Source organism: Chiloscyllium plagiosum, unplaced genomic scaffold (assembly GCF_037043375.1).
Source record: "Chiloscyllium plagiosum isolate Xiang-an unplaced genomic scaffold, Cpla_swu_hap1 HiC_scaffold_38, whole genome shotgun sequence".
Lineage (NCBI taxonomy): Eukaryota > Metazoa > Chordata > Chondrichthyes > Orectolobiformes > Hemiscylliidae > Chiloscyllium > Chiloscyllium plagiosum.
In genome coordinates this window covers 23,679,850-23,694,442 of record NW_028270176.1, presented here as the reverse complement: position 1 = coordinate 23,694,442, position 14,593 = coordinate 23,679,850, and the positions used below count along the sequence as shown (strand labels likewise).

The 14,593-nt window shown below is 39.8% G+C and overlaps 1 protein-coding gene across 1 annotated transcript; it reads right to left on the bottom strand.

Annotated features, from left to right (window-relative positions):
* Positions 1–260: 260 nt before the first annotated feature.
* LOC148139310 (putative G protein-coupled receptor 139) lies at positions 261–3,683 on the bottom strand. Its single transcript, XM_087980798.1, has 2 exons — positions 3,617–3,683; positions 261–1,171 (listed from the first exon to the last, which is right to left on the bottom strand). The coding sequence occupies exons 1-2, from the start codon at positions 3,681–3,683 to the stop codon at positions 261–263; spliced, it is 978 nt and encodes a 325-aa protein (XP_087836924.1).
* Between the last annotated feature and the right edge of the window lie 10,910 nt (positions 3,684–14,593).

Sequence of the window (14,593 nt, the reverse complement as noted above, 5' to 3'; positions counted from 1 at the left end):
TTCCAACTTTCAAAACAGCCTTTTGAAAGCTTAATTCGATGTTAATATGGTGCTTGCAAGGTGAAGAAATGAAATCTGCATTTTGGAGTCAGATATTCTGGATAGAGGAAATATGTTGTGGGATAATTAATGCTGTCAGAAGAAGATAATTGTCCTCACAGTCTGTTTATTTTTCATGCTAGTTAACACATGGTGCCGGTGAGGAAATATCAGTCTACTCAGGAAAACAGTGGTACATGTTACTATCTTATCGATTGCCATCAATTCATTCTAAAAGTTAAGACTCTGCTGATTGAAATCAGTGGGTATTTTACAGCGCTAATGAACTGTTCTCTGAACTTCGACTGAGTTACTCCATAAATAAACGTATTTGTGCTGCAACTCAGATTCAGTAGCATTACTCCACATCTTTCAAATACATACAAACTGTCATTGTAAGATCCTGGATCAATTGCTGCAATTCGATAATATAAGAAATTTATTGCATATGGTGACCACAGCAATATGAAGTTACTCGATATGGCGAACAGTAAAATCATTGACTTCCTCCTGCTCTCCATCTCAGGATCATTGCGCTCCTCTTCCGGGTTCTGGAACTTCAATCCTTGACGGATCCGATTTGCTATTAAAACGTATCTGACTGTCATAGCATTCAGGAGTAAAATTAAACTGAATGGGAGTAAAGGTGTTAACACCTTATCAAACCAATCATAAACCATCCATCCAGGTTCAGTAAAATAGCTGGCTTTTATTTGACAAGACCAGTGTACATTGTCAACGACAATCATTGGTTCCCGTGTAATGAAAATGGGAACATTTTTCAGAAAGAAAAGAGTGAAGGTTGTTGAAAGAATAACAGTTGCTGCTTTGACGTTACAATATTTCAGTTTCAGATCCCAGCAGCATATACTCACAAACCGATCAGCGGAGAAAGTGACAGTGAACCAGACAGAACAGTCTGAACTTACTAAAAGTAAGAAGTAAATCACAATGCATGCAGGTGTGAGTTGCAGGAATGATCCCTGATAAAAGTAACGATTCAGTTCAAACAATATACTGTCAGTGACAATGAACATCAGATCCGCTGTCGCCATGGCCATTAGGTAATGAGTCGTGCATCTGGAGAGGCCACATCTTCCATGGGACAATATCACAATTGCCAATGCATTAACTGTAGAAGGAAAACTAAACTAGTTTAGAAATTGTAATTCAAGCATAATTGCATTTTAGTGGAGAAAGCAAAAAGGTACTCAGGAAGAATATCACAAAGTAAAAGAAATTTTAATCTTGATTCCATCCCACATTAATCTGCATCCAATGCTCAAACGGAGTGTGTGTGGTATTGAACATGAAATACTGAAAAATGACTGTGGAGGTGGAAAAAGGCCATTTCAATATGTTACTGTTGCATACAGAATCAGTCTGAACGTGTTCTATTCGCCTAACTGAGTTCATTCTGTTCATGGAAGCAAGACAAAAACATGAGGAGTGCAGCAAAAGGAGCAATGGACCAAAATGTTGTCAGGACACATTTTAACATGGTCACAATGCAAGCTGACGTAGAATGATATCCGTTTTGCAAATATGGCACCAAGAATCATGGATTTGACACCATTACATTGCATCATCCTGCCTTACATGACGGACTCATTCTTATATAATGTTCCATAAGAGTCTGGGAACACTGACACCCACGATGAGAGAACATACCCACACCCAATCGACACGTGGACTTCAATTCCGAAATTACATGAAGGTCATAGGATAATCATTGAGAAACTGAAATGTGGTTTAAGGTAAATGAAACCATTGATGAACATCAAGCTAAACAAACGGAGCAGCTAACTGATACAATATAACAAAGTCTGCTTTGAAAATAAGATTCCTGAAGAAGGGATCATGCCCGAAACGTGATTCTCCTGCTCCTTGGATGCTGCCTGACCTGCTGCGCTTTTCCAGCAACACACTTTCAGCTCTAATCTCCAGCATCTGCAGTCCTCACTTTCTCTTTGAAAATAAGACAAAACGATTTATGTTGAGGGTAAAGTAAACTTGCTCTTTCAGCTGAATTACTCTGCGTGTCTATTCTGTACTCCAAGCTTCTAACAATCACTTTCAGTCACTTAGAGTCATAAAGATGTACAACACGGAAACATGCCCTTCAGTCAAACTCATCCATTCTGACCAGATATCTTAAACTAATCTGGTCCCATATGCCAACATTTGCCCCTTATCCCTCGATGTCCTTCCTATTCATCGAATCTTCTAAATGCCTTGTAAATCTTGTAATTGTACCAACGGCCACCATTTCCTCTGGCAGCTCATTTCATATATGCACTATCCTCTGCATCAAAATTTTGCCCCTTGGATCCATGTTTAATCTTTCTGCTCTCATCTTAAGCCTAAGCACTCTTGGTTTAGATGGCGATACCCTGGATGAAAGACATTGACTATTCACATTACGAATCGCACTCAGCCTCCGATGCTCAATGGAAAAGGCAACCAGTCCATTCAGCCTGAACATATTAGTCAAACCCACCAATCCTGGCGATATGCTTGCAAATCTTTCTTGCACCTTTCCAGGTATAACTATATTTTTCATACAGCAAAGTGACAACAATTGCACACAGTATTCCAAACATGGCATAAGCAATGTTCTGTACCTTGCAACATCACGTCCCAATTCCTATGCTCAATGCACTGATCTCGAAGGAGAAGCGTACCCATTGCCGTCTTGACTATCATATGCACCTGCAGCTCTGCTTTGAAGGAACTATGAACCACTTTGTTCAGAAACAATCCCCCGGACCTTACCAAGCAGTGTATAAGTCCTGCCTTGATTTGCCTTTCCAAAATTTAGCACCTCACATTTATCGAACTGTCTGAAAATTTCAATTTATACTCACTAATTATGTTTAAAAGTAGCAAGCATTCTCAGTATGGGCGAAGTGTTAGTGAATGGCCTTCATTGTTTTCCATTCATGTAACTTCCTGGGATTAGGAAATGTCATTACTTCTTTCTTTGAACGATCCCTTGAAAGAAGAAGCATAATTGTTCTACAAAAGTGGATTTCCTTCATGCCATCAAGTCAATCTAACCACTCACAACAGGTCAAGTCAAAACTTACAACAATCCTGACAAAGCATGTCTTATGATGGCTTTGCCAACCACAATGCCAAATATTCCGAGCAAAGTTTAAGGACGGTGGCATGGGCTTCAACTACCTGAATTTATGCAACTTTGCAAGTTCTGCAGAAGGGAGGCAATGGCCTCGTGGCACCAATAGACTATTAATCCAGAAACCCTTGTATTTTATTAGCAATCCAGTTTTGAATCCTGCCATGGCAGATTTTCAAATTTGAATTCAATGCAAGCAAAATCTGGAATTAAGAGGTAATGATGACCACGAATGCATTCTCGATTTTTTGGATAAATCCAATTGTTTCACTCACGTTCTTAAAGGGAATAACCTATCATGCTTACCTGGTCTGGCTGAAATTTGATTCCTGATCCATAACAATGTGCCTTACTCTTAAACTTTTCCGTAGAGCCGTAAATGCTGGTTTTAGTCAGCGATGCACACATCTAATGAACATTTCTTTAAAAAAACCTTACCCGGGATGGCAATCACAGCAGTACTGATGTAGTATACTTTAACAATAATAGTGAACAATTGGAGCATTTTGCGTATGGAGTATCTGTTCCTGGGTGATGAAGTCAAAACCTTTGAATTAAACAGTGCATTAATGAGTTTAGAAACTCTTTTACGCGCTACTGGATTCCCAGGGGAATGTTAAAGTTGCATCATTCTTATTTCTGATTTGATTGCGAATATATGTTACAAGTCCATATTGCATTCCAATTATTCAGTTCTGAGGCTTCATAGGAAAACGCCAAACAAAAGGCTTACAGCCATAGTGGCCTGATAATAGGACAATCCCTGTGAGCAATAGATTGCAGAAATCATAGAATCATATATCTATACAGCACAGAAGCCTTCCCACTCAACCCGTCCACGCCGACTAGGTATCACAATCTGATCTTGTCCCATTTGCCAGCATTTGTCGCGTATCCCTCTAAATTCTTCCTATTCACATACCCATCCATTTCCCTTTTCAATGAAGTAATTGTATCAGCCTCCACCAAAACATCTGGCAGCCTGTTCCAAACGTTTACCAGCCTCTGCGTGAAAATGTTATTCTTCAGGTCAATAAAGCAATGAAGCCTCCTGATTTTGCAAGTAAGGCAAATGGCAGTGGATGAGGCTTTCCTAGTCGTGGAGTTGCTGACTGGTCAAGATGCAGTGTGGCCTTTGTTCCTTTGATAGTCCCTAGACGTTCCTGATAAAATTACAGATATTTAATTCAGACTTCACTCAGGCAGCCCTTTTATAATTGCAAACTGTTGATCCAATCAAATTGAACTTTTCTGAAAACAACTTCAAACCATCAGGCTAGGACCAAGCCTTTTGCGATTAGTATTAACTGAATCAGTTGTGTATCACAAGAGACCAGAACTGAAGTTATTCCCTGAATGTGAATGCGAATGAAGACTGAAGGGAGGCAAATGTAATTCCTCTCTTCAAGAAAGGAAATAGGGAAATCCCCAGCAATTACAGACCAGTCAGTCTCATGTCTGTCGTCTGCAAGGTGATAGAAAGGATTCTGAGGGATAGGATTTATGATCATCTGGAAGAGCATGGCTTGATTAAATACAGTCAGCACGGCTTTGTGAGGGGCAGGTAATGCCTCACAAACCTGATTGAGTTCTTTGAGAATGTTACTCGACAAGTTGATGAGGGTCAAACGGTGGATGTAGTGTATTTGGACTTCACCAAAGCATTTGATAAGGTTTCCATGGTAGGCTCGTTCAGAAGGTCAGGAGGAATGGGATACAGGAAAGTTTAGCTGTCTGGATACAGAATTGGCTGGTCGACAGAAGACAGCGAGTGGTAGTGGAAGGGAAGTATTCTGCCTGGAAGTCAGTGGTAAGTGGTGTTCCACAGGGCTCTGTTCTTGGGCTTAACTCTTTGTAATTTTTATTAATGACTTGGATGAGGAGATTGAAGGATGGCTTAGCAAGTTTGCAGACGACACAAAGGTTGGAGGTGTCGTTGACAGTATAGAGGACTGTTGGAGGCTACAGCGTGACATTGACAGGATGCAGAGATGGGCTGAGAGGTGGTAGATCGAGTTCAACCTGGATAAATGCGAAGTGATGCATTTTGGAAGTTGAGTATAGGATTAAAGGCAGGATTCTTGGCAGTGTGGAGGAACAGCGGGATCTTGGTGTGCAGATACATAGATCCCTTAAAATTGCCACCCAAGTGGACAGGGTTGTTAAGAAAGCATATGGTGTTTTGGTTTTCATTAACGGAGATTGAGTTTAAGAGCCATGAGATCTTGTTGCCGCTCTATAAAATGTTGGTTAGACCGCACTTGGAATACTGTGTCCAGTTCTGGTCGCCCTATTATAGGAAATATGTGGAAGCTTTGGAGAGGGTTCAGAGGAGGTTTACCAGGATGCTGCCGGGAATGGAGGGCTTATCATATGAAGAGAGGTTGACTGAGCTCTGACTTTTTCATTGGAAAAAAGAAGGAAGAGAGGGGACCTAATTGAGGTGTACAAGATAATGAGAGGCATAGATAGAGTTGATAGCCAGAGACTTTTTCCCAGGGCAGAAATTGTTTACACGAGGGGTTATAGTTTTAAGCTGTTTGGCAGAAAGTATAGAGGGGATGTCAGAGGTGGGTTATTTATGCAGAGAGTTGTGAGAGCATGGAATGCATTGTCAGCAGCAGTTGTACAAGCGAGGTCATTGGGGATATTTAAGAGACTGCTGGACATGCATATGGTCACAGAAATTTGAGGGTTCATACATTAGGTTTACCTCACATGAGGATCAATGGTCAGCACAACATCGTGGGCTGAAGGGCCTGTTCTGTGCTGTACTGTTCTACGTTCTATGCTCTATGTTCCCTGATATAGATTCGCAACTTGGCCAAGATGCTATGAAAACTTAAGATTTGGAGTCCAGAGCGAAATTTGTTAAAAACTGAAACAAATGCAGGAGTATGCATTTTAATTTCTTCAAACTGAGCTTTCATTGTACTTTGTTATGTTATGAAGTTAAAATGTGTACTGTACCTTTAAGAGAGAGTGAATGTAGTTTGCACTGAGAGCTTACAAGCACCTGTCATATGACTAGCTCACAATCTCAGAGTGTACTGGAAAATTGAAAATATTTAACATTTGGCTTTGAAATAGATGCCTGAGTTGGTTGCTGTTTTGGCAACAATTCAATTTTAAACAATCAGTTTAAATTCTGCCCCAGGATAGCAAAGCCCAATCGAGTTTGAGTTTGTGTTTTTTGTCAACATCGAACCAATGAGATGATCTGATTATGAGGGTTAAAATACAGTCATTTTAAAAATCAGACAGAGCAACTGCCATTGAGAGAGTACCTGCCATCAAGAAAGATTCATTCTAAAACACTCTCTCAAAGATATCTTTTTCATATGAAGCATCTTGGGAGTAAAAGAAAGAAGATGACCAAGGCAGATCGTCAGCTGGAAGAAGACAGACACCAGAGACGACAGCCACTGTGTGCTTTTGAAATTAAGTTGATGCAATTTTAATAAGTGTTTTTATTGCAACAGTATATTGTTACAGAGTTGCAGACAGATAATAAGCAGTTAGGAGATGGGGGTTTAGAGTTGTGAATAGTGTTTGTTTACTGTTCACTTTTAGAGTTAAGGAATAAATTAATATTATTATCTTTAAAAACTGGAATTTGTGAATTCTCTGTCACTCGTGTCTTAGCAGATTACAAGGCGAGGTGAGCTTTTCTTGGTGATTGGTTTAATTAGCAGAAGGGTTCATTGCCATGTTGTAAGAGTTAATTATCAGTAATAATTTGCTGAGTATGTTATTGTTATTGATATTTATGTAATAGTTGATGTTTGTAGATTTAGTCCACAATATTCGACTGTATTTTAATGTATTAGTTCAAATTTTGCTCTTATTACAGATTTCACTGGAAGTCTAACCCATTTTTCTTATTCAGCTGTCGAGAGTTCCTGATGATCTCTGAAGGTTCCCTGGAATGTTTCGGCAGTGATTGGGTCATGTGCAGAGATCGGATCTGGCCGGTGTCAGAAATCTGGAAATTCTCTGTAAACGGGAGGTCCTGAACAGGGAACTCATAGTGTTAGCAGTATCTATAGTCCCAGAGATCCAGACACTATGAAACCTGAATTTAAAGTTGGAACAGAATTGAGGAAGAACCTGACAAAGCAACAATCTTCATTGTTAATATAACACATCAGGAAGAGAGATGAAGGAGACTATTACATCAGGGTGAAGATTATGAATGCCATGAATGTATCGGATGTCTACATTAACAATATTCCTGCCTCCGACTATATTCTGGCTTGAAGTTTCATTCATTTCAGGACTGTCTTTTTCTTAAATTCATGCATGTGATGTGGTCATTGATGACTGGACCAACATCCATTGAATATTCATAGTTTCATAAGAGGGAGCGATCTGCACTCCTCAAACATGTCAGTTCCAGGAGATTAGAGTACCCACAGTGAGGTTAGGGAGGGATTTCCTCAGTATTTTGGCACAGTGCATTTCTTTCAGTGCTGAACTCCTTCCAATTCTGAATATTGCTTCCATGGATTCTTTAGGGTGTGGTGTCCCCAAGTTCCTGCCACTCCTGTCCCTCACGATACCGGAAGTCATAGGTCAGAAAGCAATGTATCAGCAATGATTCTTCAGCGCCCTGGTAGTTAAACACCTCCATTCTGAAAACAACCCTCCACCACCAGCCTGTCTCCTACCTTCAAGCCAATTTCTGTAACAAATTGGTTAGCTTTCCCTTGCTTTCACGTGATCGAAACTTGCTAACCAGTCTACAATGGACAACCTTGTCAAACGCTTTGCTGAGTTCATATACATAATGTGTATCGATCTACCTTCATCAATTTCTCTGTCACTTCTTCAGAAAACTCAATCAAGCTACTGAGACATGATTTCCCATACACAAAGCCATGTTGACTCTCTCTATTCAATCCTTGCATTTCCAAATATCTGTCAATCTTGCCCCTCAGAATCCCTTCCAAAAACGTGCACACCAATGACATCAACCTCACCGGTCTCAAGTTCCCTGACCTTTCCTTACCCACCTTTCTGAAATAATGGCACCTTATTCGCCAACACACAGTGTTCTGCCACTTCCCTTCTGACTATCATTGATAAAAATATCTCAGCAAGGGATCTATCAATCACTTCCTTAGATTCCCGCTTGTTTGCTGCACAATTCCTAGTCTTTGACCTGTGTTAGTGGCTCTTGTATTTCTATGGCTTGTCCCATCAACTCTTGCTGAAAATGTGTTGCTGGAAAAGCGCAGTAGGTCAGGCAGCATCCAAGGAGCAGGAGAATCGACCTTAGGGCATGAGCCTGAAGAAGGGCTCAAGCCCGAAACGTCGATTCTCCTGCTCCTTGGATGCTGCCTGACCTGCTGCGCTTTTCCAGCAACACATTTTCAGCTCTGATCTCCAGCATCTGCAGTCCTTACTTTTTCCCATCAACTCTTGGTCAAGGGAGATCCAATTCATTTGTAACAACCTCAGTGCAGGTTGAGAGACCGCTTCTGACCTTATTTCAATGTGGAAAGAGCATTGCAACTTTCAAACTAACCTTTAGAAAACTTAGGAGAAAGTGAGGACTGTAGATGCTGGAGCTCATAATCAAGAGTGTAGCCCTGGAAAGGCGCAACAGGTCAGGCAGCATCCGAGGAGCAGGAGAATCAACGTTTCGGGCATAAGTCCATCCTGATGAAGGGCTTATGCCCGAAACATCGATTCTCCTGCTCCTCCGATGCTGCCTGACCTGCTGTCCTTTCCCAGCACTATACTCTCCACTTCGGAAAACCTAGTTTATATGGTGATTGCAAGGCTAAGAAATGGGATCTACTTTATGGAATGAGACATTCTGGAGAGTGGAAACATGCTGATGTGTAATTAACTATTGTCAATAGAAGATAATTGACATCATACTGTGTGTATTTTCCCTGCTAATTAACACACGTTACCATTGAGGAACCTTTGTATACAACAAATTCTATCTTCTAAACAAGAATATTGAATGATTATAATTGCAAATAAAACATCTGGACCAGGAAAGGGAGGGGAATGCGACTATTAATGTCGTATAAGTATATTCTTATTGAATCTGTCACTCTGAGGAACCTTAGACTGTAGCAAAGATCAAGAATAAAATGTCATCGCGCGCTTATTCTTTATTGGTTGCAATCTGTTTCGAGTACAGACTTTGGAATCTTCGATTGTGCTATTTTGGCTTTCCCCTGACAGAGAAACCACAAATTGCAGTCTCTGGTGTATTTATTGCTGGAAAACCAGTGAACCTGAACTGTTCAGTCACCCACAGTTTTTCAAATTGTGGTTTTGAACTGAAATGGATACCAGGGCTGTGTCTAATATCTATTCAATCAGGATTTGCTGTGACGATGCTTCTCCTTTAACAAGGTTATTTTGCACTTGGTTTTCTTTTCGAGAGGGGTCCTAAAAGCAGAGGTTCCAATATGTTCTGAAATATCTACCTGAAAAAGCTTTTAAGTTTTCTTTAAACACTTGTATAATGGACGGTGAGTGGTCAGTTCACTCAGTTCAGAGTTTTTCTTTCTGGTTTGGTTTGGTTTTAGCAAGTAATCTGTTTGCTGCTGCTAGTAAAAGAAAGCGGCTCAAGAGAAAAAACGTTCCTAGATTCGTATTTCACTCCTGTAACGACCAGTGTATGTATTTAGTTATTTGCAAAGTGGTGGTTTATGGGGATATTGGACGAATTTGGAACAGCATAATTAAGTTGCAATAGAGTCGACTGAGTTTTCAGATAGGTTAAGTTATTTGAGATTCGGTTCTCTTTTGTTCATGTTTCATTCGGTAATCTATAAATAACTGCTGTTTTGCTACAAAATGAGTTTTTGGGCCAGCTGCATCCTGGAATATGCACCATAAAGCTGCTTAAAACAACTAGAAAAGTTAGGGCCTAGGCAGACATTTGGAATGTTTTGAGGGGGTCTGGCTTCTTCCATAACACTGAGATTTCAGTACAACTCAGGACCAATTTCGAGAATTCCTGGACTGTTATACCAAATAGCTCCTCACTACACCTGCCGACCATTACAGATTGTCCCTGCTCTGTGAACTTACAGTGGCTAGTGGATCGCTCAAGAAACTCATAGATTGGATGTGAATTGCATGTGGCTGCATTTCCTTTTTATTCAACCATCCAATAATTAAACACTTTCAGATTTTGTCTCTTTAGTTCTGCTCACCTTGAAAGGTAAACGTTTCCAAACTGAGATTGACACCTTCCATTGTAATCTTCAGGCAGGTATGAAAAATGACAATAACACCTTCATCTGTCCTGATGACTTGAGCAGAAAATGTCGTCTCTCTGTAAGCCTGTTAATCATTGATCAGCAATTTCTTTTCAATTAATCGAGTATATTCCAATTGGGCACGGAAATTATATTGGTAGATCCATTTTTTTTCCCAAATATAATCTCACACATTGCTAACACCTGATGAGCAAGTTCAACTGAAGCTTTCAAGCTGAATTTAGATCGTTATTTCATTAGAATCAACATTCAAGGGTATGGGAAAAAGGCAGAAGTATTGTAGAATGTTGTATTTTTCATTTGGTGATCTGTTGCAGAAATGATGGACCAAATAGCCTTTAATAAAGACTGGTGGGAGAGAAGGAGTTCCAGTTTCGAGTGCACTATCATCAGAAATCCAGAAAGTGGAAATGTGTACAAATGGGACAGATTCTACCTGAACTTGCTGCCGCTAGTGTTCTTGCTGCCTGCTAGTGAGGAAAATACAGAAAATTCAAACCAGAGTAGATGAGAGAAGATATCAAACTTGGGACAATATATTAAGTCAAGGGTGAATTAAAGCCGAAGACAAATATTTCAATGTCAGAAATAAAAAATAGACTGTGACAGGAAGAAAAGAAATTTAAGTGTCAATCAACCGAGAAAGTTGAATTTATAAAAACAACTAAGGGATGGAGCAGAAGGCTCTGTATCTGATTGAACTCTGTATCAGAAACAAAGTAGATGTTCTGACAGCGCAAGGATAATTGAATTAGTATGATCTGGCAGCCTTTAGAGAGACATAACTTCATGATGACAGGAATTAGGGCATTAACCTTGAAGGTTTCTGGACACTTTGGAATGACAAGAAGAGAGAAAAGAATGTGGTAAGTGAATTATCTAATGATGGCATTAGCACAACAGAGAGGGATGGCCTATGTTCACGAAATCAAGTTGTGGAAACATATTTTGATACGTCTGAGAAATGGTAAAGGCACAAAATTACTTGTGGTATTCATCTGCAGCCCCCAAACTGTAAGGAGATGGTAAGCTACGGCATAACTAAAGAAATCTGAAACCTTGCCAGAAAGCAAGTGTGTGGAAACTCTCTCTCTCTCTCTCTTTCGGCCCTTCAACTTGAACCTGTAAGCATATGCTCAAGAAACTCATAGATTGAATGTGAATTGCATGTGGCTGCATTTCCTTTTTATTCAACCATCCAATAATTAAACAGTTTCAGATTCTTTCTCTTTAGTTCCGCTCACCTCGAAAGGTGAACATTTCCAAACTGAGATTGACACCTTTATATGGTTTAAAAGGGTGTTTGCTTGTTGTGTCTGTTGTGTATATTCAGAGCAGTACGATTAAGTCCAATTGGATCGATTGAGTTTTGTAGGGGTTCTTTTATTCTGTTCTTTGTGTTTCATTGTGTAACTTTATGAATAGATTTTTGTCTGTTTAAAAGTCTAGTAGTCAACCTAACTATCTTACTCCAGGTAACTTTCACTGCGCAGTTACTGAAACAAATTGTGAAGTTATGATCTGGGGCTGCCTGCTGAAAAATGTTTTGAGTGGTCTGGCCGAGTCCATAACAAGGAAAAGATATCCGAAATGAAGCATTCATAAAATGTTTTTAGGATCATGTTCCAAAACAAATGAGAGAACAAATTTATAGCAGACAGGATATGGTATAATTCTTAATTTTTGCTTAACAACAGCACCCACTTGATGGTGACGATTTATTATCTCTTAGTATTTAAACTGCTGTCAGTGAAAATTTTCTTAACTTCTCCAGTTACTTAAATAGAATGCCATCCACAATCTACAGATTATATGTGGATGATTACATTTATGATAATGTGAATCTGCTCCTTTTCTTTAGATGAACATATAATAGTATTTGGTCTGAACTGCGTTAGTTCCAAGAATGAGGCTTTTTTGTATCTGCATTGGCAGAGCCAATGTCCCAGTAAACATCACAAGTAACATCAGCGGAGGAAAAAAAACATCACTGGGAGTATTCCAAATGTTAGAGTCTATTCCTGACAGAGAATAATGGCCTGCTTCAGTGATCTCTAACACTGACTCACCTAAATGGATCTGAGAGCTGATTATATGCAAGGCAAAGAACGAGAATGATGGTATTGTTATTATCTACCAGCTGAATTCAACAGGTACACCCTAATTTTATTTTTATTTCTTTCATTGGAGGTTGGCATCGCTGGCAGGGCCATTATTCCTTTGCTTGTCCCTAGTTACACTTGAGCTGCCTCCTTAAACCGTTGCAGTCCATCTATTGTAAGTACGCTCTGTATCCTCCTTGGTTGGGATTTCTAGATCTTTCACTTAACAATACTGAAACAAAAATGATATATTGCCAAGTCAGGATTGTAAGGAGTTTGTCAGCAAATGTACAGAAAATGGTTTTCCCATGAATCTGCTCTTCATCCTTCACGATGGAAGTGGTCGCTGGTTTGGAGAGTGCTGTCTTAACAGCCTTGGTGAATTTCAATAGTGTATCTTTTAGAAGGTACACAATGCTTTTCCTAAACATGGAGGGTGGAGGGAGTGGATGTTCATGAATGTAATGCCAATCAAGCAGGTTGCTATGTCCTCGATGGTATCAAGACTGTTGAGTGCATTTGGAAGAGTACTCATTCAGGCAAGGGAGGAGTGTTCCACCAAACTCCTGACTTGTGTGTTGTAGATGGTGGACTGGCTTTGGTGATTCAGAAGATGAGTTATTTCCTGAATATTCCCAGGCTCTTGACTGTCCTTGTCACCTCTACATTTATATGACAAGCATAATTGAATTTCGGTCCAATGCTAAACCCCAGAATGTTGACCGTGGCAAAAAAGTATAGTGATACAATCGATTTCTTAGAAGACAACCGTTATTGGAGATGGTCATTGCCTGGCATTTGTGCAGCTTGATTATTTCCTACCACTTGTCAGTCTAAGTCTGGATGTTTAGGTCTTGCTGCATTTCAGACATGTCCTGAAATTTAATTGCTTGAGACCGCTAACTCCATTACGAAAACAACTCGGTCTATCATTGCAAATAACCCTTCTGCCCTGGATAATTCTGTACCTGGATAATTGTCAGACTCGCAAGAACAGCTTTGGCCATTATCAGTCTGATTCTATTGCAGTGAAATTGCAGAGGTATGAGTTTATAGTTGGTATGTTTAAACTGACGTTTCATAGGCTGCCCTTTAAGACTGAAAGCATTAAATGACTAACAGGGCACAAGCAACTTAGTGGAGGAAAGATTGTTCTGACCACCTCTGAAACATCCAATGAGTGATGCCGTTGTTTGATAGAAGTTATGCATCAGGGACTGCCCACCTCTTAATATATTTGGAGTTGACTCACTGAGTTACTGTTTTTCGAAATAAGACACAAACATCTTCCATGTCACAAACTTGAAAACAGACAAACTTATTCCTCACATACAAATAACAACAGTGAATTTTTCTAACTATAAAACTTTTCACATATTTATGTAATTTTATAATATGACCAGTTTGACATTACGAAAAGTGCAAATGTTGCTCAATTACTTTCATTCCTGTCTGCCAGAACCTGCAGTACTTCAAAGCACTTACCAACAAGTTAAACTTGTGATTTTGTTTTCAAATCACACTTTTTCCAGTTCGTGACAACTCAGTTTGGGCTGATCATTGAACCCTATTGTTCCAAAGACAGTGACATGTGTGATGATGTGTATAGCACATAAACCGATTTAACTGACTGACTACAGCTCAGAACCCCAACAGAATACACAGTTCATTTCATCATGAACAAGAAGCAGAAATCCAACGACTCTGTGGTTAGAGGGAGGTCCAAAACCAGGCATCATTGTCTACAGTCCCAGAGATCCAGAAAGTATGAATATAAACAGAGAACAGAAAGGAGGGGAAAACTGACAAAGTATCAGTGTTCATCATGAATAAAACACGCCAGGAAGATAAATGTAGATTGTCATTCATCAGGGTGAAAATTCGCGCATGTGATGTAGTCATTGCTGACTCGACCAACATTAATTGTATAAACATAATTCTATTCCCAACAGACGGAGTGATCTGCCTTCCTGAAGCGTGGCTGTTTCTGGAGCTTAGAGTATCCACACTCAGATGAGGGGGGGGGGGGATTATCAATACTTTCACCAAACGCCAAAGTT

Excerpts from the sequence above, each read along its gene's own strand:
- LOC148139310 (XM_087980798.1), bottom strand. The coding sequence starts at position 3,683 with ATGCTCCAATTGTTCACTATTATTGTTAAAGTATACTACATCAGTACT. Across the intron at positions 1,172-3,616 it reads TGCTGTGATTGCCATCCCGG|TTAATGCATTGGCAATTGTG; the intron begins GTAAGGTTTTTT and ends TTCCTTCTACAG.